This window comes from Felis catus, chromosome A1 (genome assembly GCF_018350175.1).
Source record: "Felis catus isolate Fca126 chromosome A1, F.catus_Fca126_mat1.0, whole genome shotgun sequence".
Taxonomy (NCBI): Eukaryota; Metazoa; Chordata; class Mammalia; order Carnivora; family Felidae; genus Felis; species Felis catus.
In genome coordinates, this window is record NC_058368.1 from 173799289 (window position 1) to 173818925 (window position 19637).

At 45.4% G+C, this 19637-nt stretch overlaps 2 protein-coding genes across 5 annotated transcripts in view; one reads left to right on the forward strand and one right to left on the reverse strand.

The window, feature by feature from the left end:
• Positions 1-1703: 1703 nt before the first annotated feature.
• On the forward strand, positions 1704-16205 carry KIAA1191 (putative monooxygenase p33MONOX). Of its 2 annotated transcripts, XM_003981232.5 has the most exons (9): positions 1704-1917; positions 3224-3336; positions 3619-3705; positions 6334-6512; positions 9794-9920; positions 12054-12178; positions 14180-14286; positions 14478-14620; positions 14753-16205. In XM_003981232.5, the coding sequence occupies exons 3-9, from the start codon at positions 3678-3680 to the stop codon at positions 14959-14961; spliced, it is 918 nt and encodes a 305-aa protein (XP_003981281.1). In that variant the 5' UTR covers positions 1704-1917; positions 3224-3336; positions 3619-3677; the 3' UTR covers positions 14962-16205. The 2 variants fall into 2 exon arrangements, with proteins under 2 accessions (XP_003981281.1, XP_003981282.1); XM_003981233.5 differs by lacking the exon at positions 3619-3705.
• The window catches only part of SIMC1 (SUMO interacting motifs containing 1), an 83396-nt gene continuing 78792 nt past the window's right edge, over positions 15034-19637 (reverse strand). For all 3 annotated transcript variants that reach the window (XM_045035155.1, XM_045035149.1, XM_045035143.1), the window contains exon 10: positions 15034-17149. In XM_045035155.1, the coding sequence (XP_044891090.1) occupies positions 16887-17149 (263 nt within the window). In that variant the 3' untranslated portion in view covers positions 15034-16886. The remainder of the gene's footprint in view (positions 17150-19637) is intronic.

A 19637-nucleotide genomic window follows, 5' to 3' on the forward strand; every position in this document is an offset into this window, starting at 1 on the left:
CACAAAGGAGGGGATGAAAGGGAACTTCTATTGCTACAAGAAATCCACGCCAGGAGCTGCAAAAGAAGGCCTGAGCTCAAACAGCTTAAAAGGCCCTTCTTGGGCCTGATGGATTCAGTTTTGATTGACTGACTCCTCCTTAGCAATGCAACCATACCCTTTAGAAAAGTAGTTTACTTGCAAATAAGGCTGCTAAGAGACACCAGGCTTTGAAATAATTATATTTTATTTCCCCATGAAGTAGGGATGTAGGATGTTTTGGGGCATCCAGTGTGGATGCAAGAGAGGTCCTGGTCAATTCTAATTTTCGAAGCTCCAAATTTGTTAAAGTATGAAATGCCCAAGGAGGTGCAAAAAGGCAATTCAGAGACAAAAGCACTTATTTATTTATTTAATTTATTTATAACATTTATTTTAGAGAGAGAGTGTGTGTGTGTGCACATGTGTGCATGTGCTCTTGCACAAGGAGGAAAGGGGCAGAGAGAGAGGTATAAAAAAATACAACACCCATTTAAAGGGGAAAACTCCTTAAGATCATAAAGGTTGAAAGTTTACAGTCTGGTTTTTTGTGGGAAACAGCAATCTTCTTACATGATATCAACATAATGCCATAGGTTCAGAAATTTGTACCATTAAAGGTCAGGGATAAAGTTGTATTAGAACATCAGGAAAGACTCTAGTTTTAATTTATTTGATGATAAGAACAAACCGATCATTATCACTTATAGAAGGGTGCAAAGTCCTGTTTCTCCCATTTTGACTGAAATGTTCTGTGCGGCCTATCCTCTTAACGGAGGAGGGCAACGTGTCAGCTTTGCTTCTGCAGAATGAAAAAGATTACAGCATATTTTAAAAGTTCCAAATTAACAAATTAACACTTTTAACACACAAACCACAGTGCAAGGTAATTGTGCTATTCATAAGCTAATTATAGAATTTATAAAAGACCTGAATTCATTCACAGGTTTGGTAATGGCACTCACGTTTAAAGTCGCGGGAGCAAAGCCTCTCAGGCCTACTAGTAGGCCCAGCAAACGTCAAATGCAGAAATCTAAATGTGAGACCCACCCCCAACCCTCAGAGCCCTCCTGAGAAGAGCCTTGATGGCAAGCTTTGGACGTGGGGTAGAAACAGAGGTAGATTTTTTCCCCCATCTTCTTTTACTTCCTCAACTTTGTTGTTCTGTCAGATTTGTAAACACTATTAGGGGAAAAAAAGGTCTTCCTTTAGGATGTGAAATTTGAGCTGGCACTTCTCCAAGTATCACTTTCCTTAGTGTAAAAGGGACATGATATTAGGACCGTCTTATGGAGGGGAGAGCAGGTGCGGATAGCTCTTCTCGGTTGTGCTGTTAGTATGAAGCCTGCATAACCTATCTATTCCTGGAAGAGGGTTCCGGCTCAGGCTCACTTCCTTAAGTGACTTCTCATCTCTCTGGGCCTCAAAATCACCTCCCTGAAACGGGTTTCAGGGTTTCACTTTGCAATGGCACCTCCATCTTTCTCAGCCTGTCATAGACCAAAGCACAGAATGGTGGTAAAGGGTGGCTTTTCCTTTGGGAACTGGCTAGTTTCACACCTGCAGCTGTGGCCCCGCCCCTAACTCGCGGTGCGGCTGAAGTTGTGCGGCCTTCTGGACCGTGGACTACAGTTCCCAGCATGCCCCGAGGGCCTCTCGGGCCAAGTCTCGCGTGATGTGACGAGACCTCGGAAGGCTTTACAGGAAGGCTGCCGGTCGCTGCCGGCCAGTGCTCCTTGGTTGGTGCCTGAGGCTTTCGGTGTCTCCACAGGCACAACGCTGCTCGCACCATGGCTTGGGTCCCGAATGCACCACAGCGTCTCGTGAGACAAGGGTCCTCGGAGCCTCTTTAGTGCCGGAGCTCTGGCCGCAGGCAGCCCCGCGGCGGCGGAAGAACAGGTAACCAGACGGCCCAGGCCTGGCCCTCCTTGGGGCTGTGTCCTGCGGGCATACGGAGGGGCGTGCCTGTGGCCCCTCCACCGAGGCGCTGGCAGAGGGCCTCTCCGTGGCTCGCCCTTGTACCCTACCCAGGGTCAGAGCTCGGCCCCACAGCCCCTAGCTTCTCTTGCCCCGCCTTCTGGGAGGGTTGTCTAGTGGGACGTCTGTCTGATGATCCCCCTGCATCCCCGCACCAGGCCTGGTCTCTGCTTCCTCAGACTGGCCTAGCCCGGGAACCCCACTCCTAGCCCTCACCCCATGTTTCTGCCTTGCCCTGCCGTCGGGGAACCTTCGGCTTGTGCCAGGCCGCGGCCTTAATCTCCTTTTTCTTAGACTCGCGGGGTGGGAGGGGGGTTGGGTCAGACCTGGCCTTTCCAATCCTTGTGGCTTTGTTCTGTATCCTGTGCAGGAGCAGCGTGAACTCTGCGGGGGAGTGCGAATGGGGAAAGGGAAGGGGAAGGGGAAGTGGAAGGGGCTGTATATGGGTCGGAATGCTTCCTGGACCCGGAGGATGCTGAACTTTGGTTTCTGCGATGTTTTTTAATGAAGAACTAACTAGTTTGTCCTCTGAGCTTTCAGGATAGAGGGTCAGTGCAGCAAGTTGAAAAGCAAATAACTTGGCTTTTTGAGGGCTTTTTAAAAAATATTTTTTTTAATGTTTATTTGAGAGAGAGAGAGAGAGAGAGAGAGAGAGAGAGAGCGCGCGCGCAAGCAGTGGAGGGGCGGAGAGAGAGGGAGACACAGAGCCTGAAGCAAGCGTCAGGCTCTGAGCTGTCAGCACAGAACCCCAGGAGGGCCTGGAACTCGAGAGCTGTGAGATCTTGAACTGAGCTGAAGTCATATGCTTAACCAACTGAGCCACTCAGGTGCCCCCAAGGGCTGTTTTAATTCCCCTGTAAAATGGGGGTGAAACTATCAGCCTTGCAGATGGGCCACTTATCTGTGACAGTGGACAAATCACATATATACATCTCCTGAGTTTTAGTTTCCTTCTTTTAAAATTATAGGGGATAGAAAGTGCCCACTTTGCAGAGTAGAAAATGCTTATGAATAGAATGTTAATGCTGGCAACAAAGAATGAGTTTAACCATTATGGTAAATAGCTCCTTGCTGTGGGTTAAGTTGTATGGACCCTGGGTCCTAACTTACTTAAAAATGAAATGTTTATAATCACTGTTGCGAGGTTGTGGGGAATACATGAATGTATAGGAAGGTGTTTGGCAGACTCTGAAGGGCTCTACCAATGCTGGTTGTTTGTTATTCGTAGAACCTCTGAAATGGATGGACTCTTCCCAAGCAGCTTTGCTAATTCACAGCAGCTGGACAATGTTCCTCATTAATACCTGTCTGTCAGCATAATCGTCACATCATTTCACTCTGGTAAGGTGACCTTTTCACCACCTGTTAGTGTCTTTGTCATATCACAGGTGTTAAGATCAGCCATGAGTGTGGTGAGACCTTTGACTTGATCCTTTTTTTTTTTTTTAAGTCATCTTTGGCATGTTTGTATGTTTGTCACCCACCCATTGGCTCTTCAGCCAAGGTTGAAGTGTGCTTCAACCTTGTGAACAAGCTGTAAAACTGTGTGCCTGTCAGAAGAACAGGATTGGAGCTATTCTTTCGTGTTCACTGTAAGAAAATGCCCTTTGTTATTTTTATTAGGTGGCAGGCACTCAGCTCCGAATTCTATATAGAAAAAGCACCTGGATCCCAGTCTTTCAATGGCTTCGAGACAACCAGAAGTGCCTGGTAAACTTAATTCTTTTTGATAAAGTTTTGTTGTGCCCTTAATGTTTTAAGCTAGATAGAAACCAATTTTTTTCTCAACCATATATTAATGGTTACTTTCTGCCTCCAGGCAAGTATGTAAACTTAATAGATTGGCATCATTTAAATATTATCTTGGTAACTACCCACCCAGGGTACAAACCCAAACCCTCACTCATAGGCGTACAGTCATTTCACTTAAGCATATACCAAATTTGTCACTTTTCTACAGATATCAAATAAGAATTCAGAATAAGTTGTGTAGTTCTAATAGTATGTATCAAAAATGACTGTACCTATCCGCCTTTTTTGAGGGGATGGGGGTGGGCAGAATGGAGGTCTGGGCAAAAAGGCACCAGCCTGATTTAAAGGCAGATTAAATTTAGGCAGTCGTGAAAACCCTCACAGCAACATCTAATGAGTCCTGGGCCTGTGTAGGGCAGTACCTTCTGGGTTACTAAAGTCATTGATCCCTTCTAGGACTGTTTTAGTGGGAAGGACCAGTGATTTTTCATCAGATCTGAATCCCTCAAATTTTGATTCTCAGTAAAGAGATACTGCCTGTCTTTCAAGGTTGCTGTGAAGATTAAATATAACATATGTGAAAATGTGAGTTAAAAAATTAGTGATGAATATACATGTACTGCTCAATTTTTTGGTCTCTATCTGTAGGAATATATTTCCTAATAAATTTTAGCTGACTTAGTATTATTTTTAGAAGGGCTGTTGGGATGGCTGCTAAGAGGGGTCTTTAAGATACTTTGAAATTGCTCCCAAATTAGGTGGATTATTAGGAGTCTCCCCCACGTCTCTCGATGTGGATCTGTCTCTGGTCTCTAACATCATCAGTTTGCATTATAGTTTGTCTTTCATCATTGTTGTGATCACATAAATTCCCTGTAACCATCTGGGCTATAGGGTTGCACTGATTAGGTTAAAGTTTGAGTGTGGGGAGGATGGAGTGTTGCACATAGAGTGTGAGCACTGGCTTAGATCTATGATGCAGTCCCCACCTTGCTACCTGGGTGTCACTTAAGTTCAATGCCTCAGTTTCCTGAGCTGGAAAATGGGAAGAATATCTGCTTAATGAGCATTAGGTAAGATGAGGGATGTAACTGCTCAGCAAGGAACGGTATTTGGTAATTATTTGCTTGTGTGTTTGTTTTAATTGAGTTAATTCACGTGCCGTAAAATTCCCAAAGTGAACAGTTTAGTGGTGATTAGTATATTCCCATGGTTGTGCAACCATCCCCACCATTTAATTCCCGAGCGTTTCACCACCCCAAAAAGAAAACCTTGTACCCATTAGCAATCACTTCTCATCTGTTTCATCCCAGTCCCTGGCAACCATTGATTCTTTATTTCTGTGGATTTGTTAGTAATTATTATTAATGTTAATAATAATGGTAGCTGCTTGTTCCCCTTGCTGTTTAAATGAAGTGTCTTTGCTGGTTTGGGACTTCCTGCCATTGAAGTTGATGTCTTAGAGAGTTATGATATAATTTTAAGCAGGAAAATGTCATGCTGAAGGTAGGATCTGGACATCAGTTCTGCAGTGAAAGGATTAGCAAACAAACAAAATGAACTTTGCTCCCTGGTCTGGCAGAACTGAGAGTGCCCTTGAAGTAGGGTGCCTGTGTCACAGTGGGACATTCCTTCCGCCAGTGAGTTCAGTGGACAGGAATGGCAGGATCAGCCGGCAGTGCTTTATGAGAGTGGTTGTCAACAATTTCTGTGATGGAAATTGGCTCTGCTGTTTAAATCACACAGACTGCTCAAAACTAGAGGTGACTCTGGACAGGAAATGCTTTAATTATATCTTTTTAAAAAATATTATACTTTAATGTTTTATTTATTTATTTATTTACTTTGTGGGGCAGGGGGCGGGAGGCGGGAGCCAGAGAGCAAGGGGGACAGAGGATCCGAAGTGGTTCTGCTCTGACAGCAGTGAGCCCGATGTGGGGCGAGAACTCATGAAACGTGAGATCATGACCTGAGCTGAAGTCAGATGCTTAACCAGCTGAGTCACCCAGGTGCCCCTAATTATTTCTTATCATGGCACTCTTGTTTTCTTTGGTAGAGTAGGTAAAGAAGGCAGAAGATTTGCAGTTGTGCCCCAGCTGGCTACTTTCTGTATGAGCTTTGCCAAATCACTTTACCTGTCGGCCTTAGTTTCGTTATCTATAAAATGGGAACAAGAACTGCATATCTTTAGTCCTACATGAGTTGAGAGCCTTGGCTTTGCCGTTGGGTGGCTTCTGTGGCATAAAGAACATAGCTTCGAAATCAGGCTTGGGTTTTGATTTGATTCCAAACTGTACTTTGAAGGTGTATGACCTTACTCAGGTAATTTTAAATTGAAGTTTGTTTTTCTGCTCCATAAAAATGGATTAGAGCTTCTGGATGGGTAAAGTGGAGAATTCAAAGCATCAGGCATAAAGAAAGGATTTAGTACTATTACCTTTCCTTGAATGGATTAGCTATTCCAGAACAAGCTATTGCTCTGACCCAGAAGGAGAGTGTTTCAGAGCTTTCCTGCCTAAAGATTAATTTAAAGATACTAGTATGTTCAGCTGCTGAACTCATCCTGACAGGTATCTCTGTTCTTAGCTCTAGAGCCTAGTGGGCCTCTAGGCAAGATGTCCCTGCCCATCGGGATGTACCGCCGGGCATTCAGCTATGATGATGCCCTCGAGGACCCTACACCCATGACTCCTCCTCCATCGGACATGGGCAGCATCCCCTGGAAGCCAGTGATTCCAGAGCGCAAGTATCAGCACCTCGCCAAGGTATCTGACTCCGCTGACTGCTTCTGGCAAGCCCAACCTTTTCGTTTTCCTTCGTCTGCTCCAGAAGCCTTCAGTGGCTCTTGGCACCCTTTGAATTGGGTAGCCCCCTGTATGTTCTCAGTGCCTCAGCCGGAGTTGGTGGGCCTTCTTTTTTTTATGAATTCAAACTAGAATGGCTGTGTCTTCTCTTACCTGAGACTCTGCTGTGTCATCTCCCCGCCCCGTGATCCGACCATGCAAATTATTTAAGATTTCTTGCACTTGATGGGTATCTTATGCCTCTAAGTCTTTGCATCACACTGCTGGGATGTTTACAGTCCCTGTCCCGTTTACAGCCCCCGTCCTGTTCTCCCACCCCTCCTCCTACTTCAGCTGCACGATACATCTTAGCTCAGACATCTCTTCTGGGAGGGTTTTCCTCCATCCTGCTGCCCTTTGAGCTCTCTGATGTGCCCCTGTCATAAACTTTACGTGATTTTTATCACCTTCCATGAGGTTCTTGAGGGCAGGGGCCATGTCCAGTTTTATACTCCCATCTGCGGTATTTAGCAGAGGACCTGGCGTGAAGTAGATTTCCAAAAAAAGTTTTCATTGAGTGCTTAGGAGAAAAAATGGCTCTTTCCTGAACACATGCTGTGCTTTTCCTCATGCGGTTCCTCCTGCCTCAGATGCCTCTTCCCATCGCTATCCTCCGTAAAGGCGCCTCCTTCCTAAGGCCCACCTGTCACACACACACACACACACACGCGCACACATAACCCCACACACACCTCGTTGCACCTTGATCTGCTCTCCAGCCCTTTTGTGTAGTTTGGCTTCACAGGTTCTCACATGCTTGTTATAGACCTGTTTCCTGACTGCAGGGGCTGCGTCTCCCTCGCTTCTGACTCTCCAGCCATCAAGAACCCAAGAAAGGTGGTACTGTTGCCCGAATAAACTAGGCCTGCCAAGTTCACATGAGGCCATTTAACCTGCAGCTAGTTTCACTGAACTTTGAGCTGTGTGACAGCTCAGGGCCTGGCAGGAAGTGCACAGTACGCATCTGCTTAAGCAGACCTGGGTGTGAATCCCGTAAAGGTCTATGTACTAGCAATGACCTTGGGAACACAGCTTCATGCCCGAGTCACAGTGTCTTCATCTGAGAGATGAGAATACTTTATGTCATGGAGGTGTTGTGGGGGATCAAATCAAAGAAGATTAAGAGGCTTGACACGTTAGGTGTGTATCTGCTACTGTGACTCCTGGCTTAACTTTCCCTGGGTAGAGCTGTATTTGATCGTTCCTTTCCGATGAGGCCCCCAGCCCACCCCCTCCCACAGGAAGCTCTCAAAATAGGGAGCTCCGGTCTACAAAAGCATCCCCTGCAGCTCTGAGGGGAACTCCCTGGATCAGTTATCTACTGAAATCTGACCCAGTCATTTGTGAAGGAGAAAACATTTAGTCTAGAAAGCACAAGAGCGCCAGGGGGAAAGGGCCTGGCAGCCTGGCCTCAAGGCCAGAGCAGCACACTCGGGGGACAAGGGCAGAAGATGGGTCTGGCTTCTGATGGTGCTTTGAAGGGCCACACCCTTTCCGTCCTAAAGGCTGCTGCTTACTCCACTGGGCAAGGGATGGGCTCCCAGTTTTGTATCCTGCCCCAGCTGGAAAAGTTGACAGTTTGGAACAACTGTTCTCTCAAAAGAAAGCTTGATTTGACTCATTACATGCATTCTCTCATTTGTCCTGACTCCCCGTGTCCAAACAGTCAACCACGCTCCAAGTGAGGAAGTAGAGGTCCCTTTTAGTCAAATAGGGTTACAGCTAAAAGCTAGAAACCCCATTTTGTAACAGGGATGCAGCATTTCAGTACTTTCTTCTGCTCTCCTTTTGGACCATCTTTCTCCTCAATTCTTTTGGAGAAGCAGAGAACAAAGAATAAACCCAGTTCTCTTCTTCCTGGTAGTCCTGAGCATGGTGTCTAGATTACAGAAGGTGGCATGTCTCAGCTTTCTCATGTTAAAGGTTAGGAGCTATTTATTTATTTATTTATTTATTTATTTATTTATTTATTTACTTTATTGTCAAGTTAGCTAACATACAGCATATACAGCGTACTCTTGGCTTTGGGAGTAGATTCCCATGATTCATCGCTTACATACAGCACTCAGTGCTCATTCCAACAAGTGCCCTCCTCAGTGCCCATCACCCATTTTCCCCAGCTCCCCCGTCCCCATTTTTGATTTGTTTTAAAGACCGTTACTTGAACCTTTAGAGCAGTGGGCATCAAACTGTGGTCCTGGGCGCTAGTGGCATTAGCATCACCTGGGAATTTGTTAGAAACATGATTTTTTTTTAATGCTTATTTACTTTTTGAGAGAGAGACCCACACAGACAGAGACAGAGTGCAAGCAGGAGACAGGCAGAGAGAGAGAGAGGGAGACCCAGAATCCGAAGCAGGCTCTAGGCTCTGAGCTGTCAGCACTGGTGCAGGGCTCGAACTCATGAACCATGAGATCATGACCTGAGCTGAAATCAAGACTTGGATGTTTAACCCGACTGAGCCACCCAGGCGCTCCAGAAACATGAATTCTTGAGAGCCCCCCCCATGCCTCTCCCCGGACTCATTGAATCAGCTCTGGGGTGGGCCCAGCAATCTTTATTTAACAAGTTCTCCATGGGATTTTGATGCTCAGCAAAGTTTGAGAACCACCTAGCAAATGTAGTGATTAAACAAAAGCCAGCATAGTGACTGGGACATGGTCAGGGCTTAGTAATGTTTCTCCTGCATTCTTAGGGACACAATCGTATAGTATATTATACAGAGGCTGGGAAGGTAGAAGGCCTCAAGTCTTCAAATTCTGGCTTTCTCACTTTTATTTATTTTTTTAAAAGTTTTTTTATTGAGAGAAAGCATGAGCATGCACAAGCAGGGGAGGGGCAGAGAGGGAGGGAGAGAGAGAATCCCGGTGGGCTCTGCGCGGTCAGTGCAAAGCCTGATGCATGGCTTGAACTCAGGGAACCGTGAGATTGTGACCCGAGCCAAAGTCAAGAGATGCTTAACTGAGCCACCCAGGCTCCCCCAGCTTTCCCACTTTTATAAATTCAGACTATTCATATAATGTCTTTGTGTGTTTTCACTGTGGATAATACATACGTAATTGGGTGGAGATAACCAACCCCCTTTCAGATATTTCCTTACCTGTCAGGTGAAAGGTATTTGGGTAACTTCTTCCCCAAAGGAGTAAGTTTAGGTATGTGACTCCCCTGCCCTGCTCAAGCTCCTCCTTACCTTTCTTGAACAGGCGGAGGAAGGGGAGGCCAGTGTCTCCTCCCCTGCCATGACCATGTCATCGGCCACTGACAGTGTGGACAAGGCCCCTGTGGTGAAGGCTAAAGCTACTCATGTCATCATGAATTCTCTGATCACAAGTAAGCACTTTTCATCCTCAGAATAGAATGAAGTAGGGGCGGGGAGAGTTTGGGCTTCCTACAAGCTAGCTGTGGGGGATACTGCAAACTCCCATGCCTTAGCATGGCATGTCCTGACCGTGCCTGGCCCTCGTCAGCTTGGCTGCTGAGGCGTCGGTACTGACGATCATTTAAATGGAAGGTTTGCCAAATATTGAGCATCTCAGTTGATTTGGGTGCGTCCCTGCTGATCTGCTGATGCAATCTGATTTTCCCATATCCATTAGTGTGGCGTCGGGCCAGTTAGTTAACTCTTGAGACTGTTTCCCTCTCCGTGAAATGAGGCAGCTGGTTGGTGGGCTGAGGGGAGGTGTAGCTGGCCCCAGTGCTCAGTGGCTGGGAGCTGCTGCTGCTGTGGCTGTCTCAGGCCGTCTTGGAGATGGTGACACGCTGAGGCATCTCCCACCTGCCCTGCGCTACTACTGCTGCTTGTTTTTAATTGAGAGGCTCAAAGTTGTTTCTCTTCCTGGACCTGAGGCAAGTTTGGTGCCTCAGACATCTTTATCGTCTTAGGAATGTGTGGTTTGTGGGTCTAATGAGACCAGAAATGAGAGCTAGCTTTTTTTTTTCTTTCCCTTTTAAAACCTTGTAACAAATTAACTAAACTTTTGGTTCTGAGGGCCCTTCTAGTTGCTGTGGGAAGTTAATTAACATCTCTTAGATCCCCAGCTCTGCTGGTCAGCAGCGGCTCTGCGGAGCACCCAGAGCTCCTTGGTTGGCTCCGCTTTGAAGTTGGAAGCTTTTGTTTACCTGCTCCAGGAGGGCATCCGCTTGTCTCGGGCAGTTCTTGGAGAATTCACCTAAGAACCCAAAGTCCAAACTCCTCCTTGGACTTTTTTTTTTATTCCTACATAAAGGCACTGTTTGAATCAGCAACTACCACTTGTATTTTGCCAGCCTGAGAAGGTATCGTGGCAGGCGTTAGAAAAGCTTAGGCATTGTCTTAGCACAGTATTAACTTCTTTATTGATGATCCCATTTCTCACCAGTGCAGAATGTTGTTAACAGCCCAGTGTGCTCCTGTCACTCAGATACTTGTTTGGTTTAGTCACTTCCACTTTTGAGCAAGTTTTTATGTAATCACAGGTATAGACATAACATTCTGTTTTGCCCAACTAATAATGCCATGAACTTTGCTGTTGTTCTAGTCTTAAGTTTAAAAAAAGCAACAAAAACCCTCTGCATTTAAAATCCTGGTGTTAGTGAACTGTAATTCATTAAATCCTTTCCTGCTTTTAAAATTTTCAGGTGGCCACCTGGCAAAATTGGAAAACATTTTTATGCATTTGTTTTCCTTTTGCTTCTGTTTCTGATGATAATAAAATAGTTCCTTAGAAGGGGAATGGCTAACTCATAAAGGACATCTGGTGTCTAGGCTTTTGGTCCCCAGCTGCCACATTCCTGTATGAAGGGGTGTGTTTTGTAGTGTGTGTCCAGATGAAGCAAAAATGCAGCTGTCAGTCATACCGCAGATTAACTGACTTACTGATGAGATAAACGGGTCAGACTGACCTAACACTGAGTCTGCCTGTGTCTTCTGCCGGGCACCGTGATGGCTGATCTCACACTTGAGACACGTGGGATCAGCAGACCTTGGCTAGGTCAAAGCATGTTCTCTGTGGTTTGGATCTACTTGGGACCTTGCTGCCACCTGGCCTAAATGCGGCCTGTTTCTCTTTGGTAGAGGTCTCTGTGGGAGTAACGAGGGTGGGGAGTCTGGGGAAGCTCCACGCTTGGAGAACTTGCACCACTTCTGAATGTCACCTGCCTTCTCCATGTTGCATTTCTAAACACAAAAAAACCCGTCAGTGCACAAATAAAGGAAGGTAAGGAGTGTTTCCCTGCAGGTGATCCGGCCGTCCCTTTAGGAGTAACCTATTTTAGTTTGGTGTGAGGGAAGGCTTCCTTCTGGTTAGAGAACTTTTGTATGAGGTTCATCATTGCTGCTGTGATGCCCGTCTGGGGGACCCCTCCTCCTCAGATGGTCAGTGTGGTCTCTTGCTTCTGGGGAGAACAGCGGACATCTGTGTAGATCTCCCCCAGTTTGTGGTGGGAGAGGGGGATGGGCATGACCATCATCTCCTCTGTTCCCAGAACAGACCCAGGAGAGCATTCAGCGTTTTGAGCAACAGGCAGGGCTGAGAGATGCTGGCTACACACCCCACAAGGGCCTTACCACCGAGGAGACCAAGTACCTGCGAGTGGCAGAAGCACTCCACGTAAGCTCGTCTCTTAGGAACGTTAAGAAAGCCCTCCTCACTCATAGCTCGAGATGTGGCTGTGTGGCTTACAAGTTACCAGCGCAGCCAGCCGGGGGTTGTGGAGAGCAGTGGACAGAATTGGGTGAGCGTTTCAGAACTGGTTTAGTCCCACCCGTGGTGGCACTTTCTGGTTGAGAGCTCCAGAACTCTCAGCCTCTGGTTTCTGCTTATCCATCTGTAAAGTGGGGGTATCTGCCTTGTTGCCTTCTGGTCAGGGGGATCAGATGAGACTCTGAGCTTACACACATGATGTGTGTGAGCACGTTATGAACAATGGAGCGGGTACTTTGTGTACCAGAGTGACACTTTGAGGGAGAGAAGAGAATCGGACAGTCTCAACAGTTTAGCGGGAAAGGAACGTTATGCTCTATGTTTAATTTATTTTTAAAATTTTATTTATTTTGAGAGAGACAGTGAGTATGAGCGAGAGGCAGAGAGAAAGAATCCCAATTAGGCTCTGCACTGTCAGCACGGAGCCCGATGTGGGGCTCAAACCCAGAAACTGAAATCATGACCTGAGCTGAAATCAAGAGTCAGACACTTAACCGACTGAGTCATCCAGGCTCCCCTGGTTTTTAAAATAGTAAAATCACAGGTAGAATTGAAATGTTTTTGCCCTTTCATTTCTAATATTGGAATGAATGAAGAATAATTTTTGATGAGGTTAATGACTAATTGTATGAATGACATAGTTTCAAGGGATTTTCTGCCGGGGACTACTAGGTGGCACTTAATAGTGCTTTGTGATCTATGAAGCACTTGGATTCACTTAGTCTTTGTATTAATCCTTGGAGGTAGATACTGTTCTCCATATTTTATAAATGAAGAGACTGAGGCCCAAGGTCATATATGTAACCAGTCACAGTACTAGAACTCAAAATCTCCTGATTCCCTATTTCCCGGTGTTTTCCCCCCCATATTCCAAAGTTGTCTGGGAATCTGGTTCCTTAAGGGATCATAAGAGGATCATGATGCACAGTATATGGTACTGGTGGCTTGTGGGTAAGGATATAGGACATTGTGGACTGTTTGCGTTTTGCAGTGAGCATCCCAGATGATTCTTTGCACCCTGAGTTTAGAAACCACTGCTGTAGGGCATCAGGGTTGGGTTGGTGGCTCATTTAATCTCTCAGACAAGGCAGATAATTCTGGAGAGGGGCACTGTCCGTCTTTGAGAACTTTCCAGGATAGGTGTCAGTCAGAATTCCAGTTGAGCATTTTTTCCAGTTGGCTGGCCCATTTTCTGCATCTTGGCCACAGGAGTAGAACGTGAGGATGGCTGACATGCCAGCTTACATAAATTGACATGTTGAGTGTGGGAGAACATTTAGACATGCTCATTTGTTTGGAATGTAGCTTGGGCTTGCTAGATAATGGCGCACAGAGACCGTGGTGGTGGAGCGGGCCTTGATCTAGAAGAACTGAAAAGTAGACTTGTCTCTCCCCTCTGAGACGGCTAGTCTGCATGTTAGGAACCCAGAGTGGCTTTCCCCAGTGAAGGGAAAGGGGCAGGCTCCACGTAAAAGCATTTAGCTGGAGAGGAGTAGCGTGCCTGAGTCTTGGCTTTGAGACACCGGGAATGGCAGGGCTTGTACCTGGTAGGAGAAGCAGCATGAGTGTTCAAGGGCCTCCTTAAAAGGCCGAAAAGGCCTATAGCTTGTGTTCTGGTTTTTCACTTGCTGGCAAGTGGGAAAATTATTTCTCTGAAAGCAAAAGCTCTATTGTGGTATTTAATACAGAACTATTTGAGATATGTTGTAGAATGAATACATTCTCCTAAAGATGGAATTCTGTCTAGTACGGCAAAATCAACTATCTGTTCTATAATCAAAATTATTCTACCTATTAATGTTTTCCTTTTGCCTGAGGTTAAAGTGTGAACCAAGTTATTTATACGCAAACTAGCTGTTTTGTATTTGCTGTCATTTAAAAAAAGTCCCTTCTCACCCATCTGAACAGAAATTAAAGCTACAGAGTGGAGAGATAACAAGAGAAGAGAAGCAGCCGGCCTCAGCCCAGTCCACCCCCAGCAGCACCCCGCACTCCTCCCCTAAGCAGAAGTCCAGGTGAGCCCTTGCTGGGAGCCTTTCGTGCTGCATCGTGCTTCCAGGAAGCTGGTGCTGCATGTGAAATTGGAGCTTAAGCCTGTGGTTTCAGAGGGAGCCGGGGGAGCTGACAGTTCTAGTCTTTTGGCATGAGGCGCTTCTAGAGGTGTCAGAAGGGGATATGAGGATATGCTTTATTCTTTCTCTTCCAGAGGCTGGTTCACTTCTGGCTCTTCCGCAGCCTTACCTGGCCCAAATCCTGGCCCCATGGATTCTGCAAGTGGGGACAAGGACAGAAACTTGGCAGATAAATGGAGCCTCTTTGGACCAAGATCCCTCCAGAAGTCTGATTCAGGTAAGGCAGCTCCTTCAAAAAAAACCAAAAACCAAAAACAAACAAAAAAAACCATGTGGATGGCATTTTACCATGTATATTGGGAGCTGCTACTAATTTTGAAATAATTTACTTTTTGGTTTACTTCCATAGGAGGTTTTGCCACCCAGGCTTACAGAGGAGCCCAGAAACCTTCTCCGATGGAACTGATCCGTGCCCAGGCCACCCGCATGGCTGAAGATCCAGCAACCTTCAAGCCACCCAAGATGGACATCCCAGTGGTGGAAGGGAAGAAACAACCGCCACGGACCCACAATCTCAAACCCCGTGACTTAAATGTGCTCACACCCACTGGCTTCTAGAGCTCTTTGTATTCCAGGGACTCTGGATAGAGGATATCTTGTATCCAATTCTCTTTTTACCTTGGCTTTGACATAGGAAAGGTTTCTTTTTTTTTTTTTTTTTTAACCTCTTAAACCGAGGCTAGAGCTGGAGATATAATTGGGTTTTGAGGAATGTTAGTGTTAGTGCAAAGCTTATCCTTGTGTGGAAGAAGCCATTTTGTATGGTTTAAAGTTAAATCCCAGCAGTGATGTATGGGGGACCTCATTACCCATTTTTGTATCATTTACTTAGACAAGAACTTTGATCACTGCTTACTAGGTAAATAATGTTTGTGTTGGTCCAGAACTGAGGCTTCTTGATGTCTTTACCACTATCAACACGTGTGCATGGAGAAACCATGAAATAGATGTGTTCACGAGCTAGTTTAGACTTTGGCCCTCTTGACTAGTGTACTTCTGTATGTTCCAGCCTTGTCCGTGGGGCACCTGAGATCTATTTGAGCCGGACTCGGCAGGGACCCCTCTCCCTATGCTGAAACCGGAGCGTCCTTGCCTTTCGGTAGGCCTTACGGATCATGTCATCTTGCAGCCACTCATCGCCGGAGCGCCTCTTTGGCCAGTGCTGTTGGAGGGATGCTTCTCTTATGTGTCACAGAGCAAACACTAGTCTTGCATATCCTTTTTTGCGCTTTGAAAATGAGAGTAACTCACAATTCGGTTGAAAACTTCCTAAGGGAGGAAATTTAGTGTACTGGTTTGGTATAGATAAATGGATGTTAAACTTTTTTAGTATGGAAGGTGGTACCTACATTTAGATTATAGTCATTGAGGTTCATGTGAAACCAGTGTCACCCTATTTTGAATTTTTTTTTTTCCATTTTGATTTTCTTGTTCAGGCGAAGCATAAAACTTTTTTTTTTTTCTGGGAGGTAGAAGAATTTAAAAATTTTCTATATGAAATCATTGTCCCCCACAAAGAGCTGCATACTTTTATAAATATGTAAGTTACTGAGGAACATTTATTTTTCCTCTCACCATGTATATGTTCAGTCATTGTTCTAAACACAGTCTCAAATTCCCACTGTTTTGTTTTATTTTGGATAGTGTCCTGTCTACATAAGGACCTTGGGCTGACCTTTCCATAGAGAAGCCCTGGAGTCTAAAATGATCAGAATAATTAATTTATTTGTGTCTTCTGTTCTGTATGCTTGTATTTCTTATTTGTTTTGACAATAAAAATCCTTAGTGCTTTCTCAAACGTGGATAGCTTTTTTTTGGGGTTTTTTTGGTCCTTTTGAGAGTTGTTATTACATTCTGCCTACTCGCAGTCATAGAACCTAAGCATGGTAAACTTGGTATTTTGAAAAACCAGTGCCTTTTTATTGTATCCTCTTAACATCAAATTATTTGTAACACATTCAATCCTTTTGTTTCTGCCTCCCCCCCCCCCCCCCCCAATACATTAGATCTTAACAGACTGGCCACAAAGTCAAATTCATAGGCAACATAACAGCTCTAAAATAGGATGTTTGTGTTCCATCAGGGAGAAATGAGTAGATCTTTCTCTTTCGAAACAGGTTATCAGTACCTTGAATGACATACGTTGATGTCCAGAATTTGTTCAGCAGAGGGATTCTTTTTTCACATATTGAGTGGAAATGGTAAACACATAGTGCATATAGTATTACCTGTTTCAAAAAAGGTATAAATAATTTATTAAAAATATATACACCTTGTATATTTAAGCCATATTTGAGAACAGGCTAGGATAGAATATCAAAAAAAGATATTTACTAAAGAGTTAGAAAGTCATTATAACCTACAGATAAATAGATAGGTTTGGTCCTCTAAGATTTTTAACTACTTCAGATACTTTTAGAACTTCCAAGTAGTTGAAGATAGAGTTCGGGAGGTATTCTTGGTGTTCAGTGCTTAGAAGGACCTCAGGGGCTGCTCCAGTTCTTTGGAGGAGGCTCTGCATCGGGGTTCAAGTCGGCGGCATAGAAGAGCAGGAGCTTCAACAAGTGCACCTTGTCTTGGAGCTGCGGCACGAGCGGCTCCCCCAGCATCTGGACCAGACGGCTGCGGAAGGCCTCGATCTGTTTCTCCACGTCCACCACCGTGATGTCATCCCCCTGCTGGGGCTTGGGCTTAATCCTTTTGATGATTAAGTCTTTTCGATCAATCACTGAACTCCGTAAGTGCTCTGCAAGAGGGAAAAAGTCCACTGAACTGTTCTGAACTGCTTTTAACTCCCCTTTATGATTTAAGATGAAGTGCAATTTTAGCAGGTAGGGTCTGGGCAGAGACTGGTTACTGGGGTACGACTCAAAGGCTATTTGAGGAACTGTGGTAACTCCATTTTTTTTAAAGTTGCTTATTTTTAATAATTTATTTTTGAAAGAGCGTGAGTGATGGAGGGGCAGAGAGTGAGAGAGACACAGAATCTGAAGAAAACTTCAGGCTCTGAGCTGTCAGCACAGAGCCCGATGCGGGGCTCGAACCCATGGGGCTGGAACCCATGGACCATGAGATCATGACCTGAGTTGAAGTCAGATGTTTAACCGACTGAGCCATTCAGGCACCCCTTTTTAAGTCTGAGAGAGAGCGAGCCAGCATGGGGAGGGGCGCAGAGAGAATCTTAAGCAGGCTCCACATTCAGCACAGATCCTGATACGGGGTCTTGATCCCACAACCCTGTGGGTCATGACCTGAGCCAAAACCAAGAGACGGATGCTCAACCAACTGCACCACCCAGGCGCCCCTACATGAAGAATTATGATGGTGCAACTTACTCTCAAGTATTTAGGTGGATCAACAGATAAACCAAATGTGGCAAAATGTTAATAGCTACTAAATCAACATAAAAGGTGAAAATGGGTGTTCATTGAACCTCTCAACCCTTCTGTAGGTCCAAAAATAAAAACATTAGGGAAAAGTAAAAGAGGTTATAAAGGTGGGTCATCCCAATGCACAGATCAGCCCCAACAGGATTCTGGAAGCCCGTGGAGCTCAGGCAAAGCAGCACAGGTCAGGCTAAGGCAAATGGACCGAAGAGAGCTCCGAGGACTTGCGGACTCCCAGATGCACCAGTGTGCACTAACTAGAGCATCATTTTCTCGATCTCATTTGTGAAAAGGGGATAATGGCACCTCTGCCAGCAGGGTTATTAGGACCGAACTACCTTGTACCCAGAAGTTTGGGAAACACAGAATAAACTTATTTTTAAGCAACGTATTAGGTTACATTTTCAAATAATATGCTCAATATGTTTCTCCTCAACCTTCAGATAACTTTCCAGGTAAAGTCCCTCTAAACTTACGGCACTAGGCCTAACTGTAATATGAAAAGAAAGTACAACAAATACACTACGGAGTGTTCAAAATGATAACACAGGAAACAAAACTGCCTTGAGGTGTCATTTCAGGGCCCTTTCAGCATTCAATCAACAATTCCAGCAAGCACCTACTATGCATCTCAAACTGGGCTAGTTTCCAGGGATACAGTGGAATTAGACCTGGGCCCAGGCCCACAGACTGGCATTCTACTTGCAGAGAGCCTGACAGTAAACCAGCCGTCAAGAACAACTATAGTTTTGGTGAGTACAATCAGAGAAATAAATCAGATGCTGTGATAGTGGCACTGGGGGAACGAGGGAAGCAGCCCACTCTAGTCAGGGAGGGCCTCTTAGCTGAGTCCTGAAGGGTGAGAAGGAGGCAACTGCAAAGGCCTAGGGGAAAAGCAATTCAGGTATTGAGAATAGGAGCTGTAAATGCCCCGAGGCAGGACAAAGCTTGTTCTGAGAACTAGAGGTAAAATCTGGGTAGTAAGGGAGAGTGGTAAAAGATGAGACTGGAAGGCAGTCTGGACCACAGAACAATGTGGAGTTTGGCCTTGAAGAGCAAATGGAAGTATCTGGAGGGTTGTAAGCCAGGGAATGTCCTCCATTTTATTCTGCTACTGGTGGAGAATGGTTGTAGGGGGGCAAAAGCCTTTTAGTAAAATGTGGTTTTCTTAAGGCATGTGCTACTCTGAAAAATACGAAAGTGATTTGGAAAAAATGGAAAGAACTGGCTGAACAGAGGGGGGGAGAGGGAAGACTTGGGGTGGGAAGAAGAGTTTGGAGTTCATTAAGGTAATACAGCACATTCAAAGAAGCAAATGTTAGCTGTTTCCATCCAAACACTGTCCAAGGGGGAGGAGCTCTCAGCCAGTGGACTTCGGCCATTCTGGTCCAGTTGGCAAAGGCCTTGGATTTTATGCTTCAGTAAGCATGCTTTAGTAAGTCTTACATCAGAGGCTGCTGGGATTACTGTGTGAGGTGATTTATGTAATGGGTTCAGCACAATACCTTACTCAAGATATTTTGGCTGGTGGTATTATTATTATTAGTTCCTGGATCAGGTTACTAGGGTTAACTATTATTATTTTATCATCATCCTCCTCCTCACCCTCATTATCGCCATCACTACAGGAATCTCCAACCTAACAGTCACACTGAGCTTTTTATCTTCTTTACAGATCTTTCTCCATTTATCTCCATGTCAGTAATGGCAGAACCCTGGAGTCAGCCTTCAGACTCAGTCACCCAAGCCCTGTCAAACCGATCTTCAAAGTGCTTCTGTTCCATCCACTGCCTTCCCTGCTGTACCACCCACGTCCCCGCCACCATGACCCCTTCCGGGACCTGCCTG

What these genes read in the sequence shown, in the direction of transcription:
- KIAA1191 (XM_003981232.5), top strand. Translation starts at nt 3,678, where the DNA reads ATGGCTTCGAGACAACCAGAAGTGCCTG. An exon ending in AGTATCAGCACCTCGCCAAG is followed by an intron (nt 6,513 to 9,793) that starts GTATCTGACTCC and finishes TTTCTTGAACAG; the next exon opens with GCGGAGGAAGGGGAGGCCAG. An exon ending in CCTCCAGAAGTCTGATTCAG is followed by an intron (nt 14,621 to 14,752) that starts GTAAGGCAGCTC and finishes TTACTTCCATAG; the next exon opens with GAGGTTTTGCCACCCAGGCT.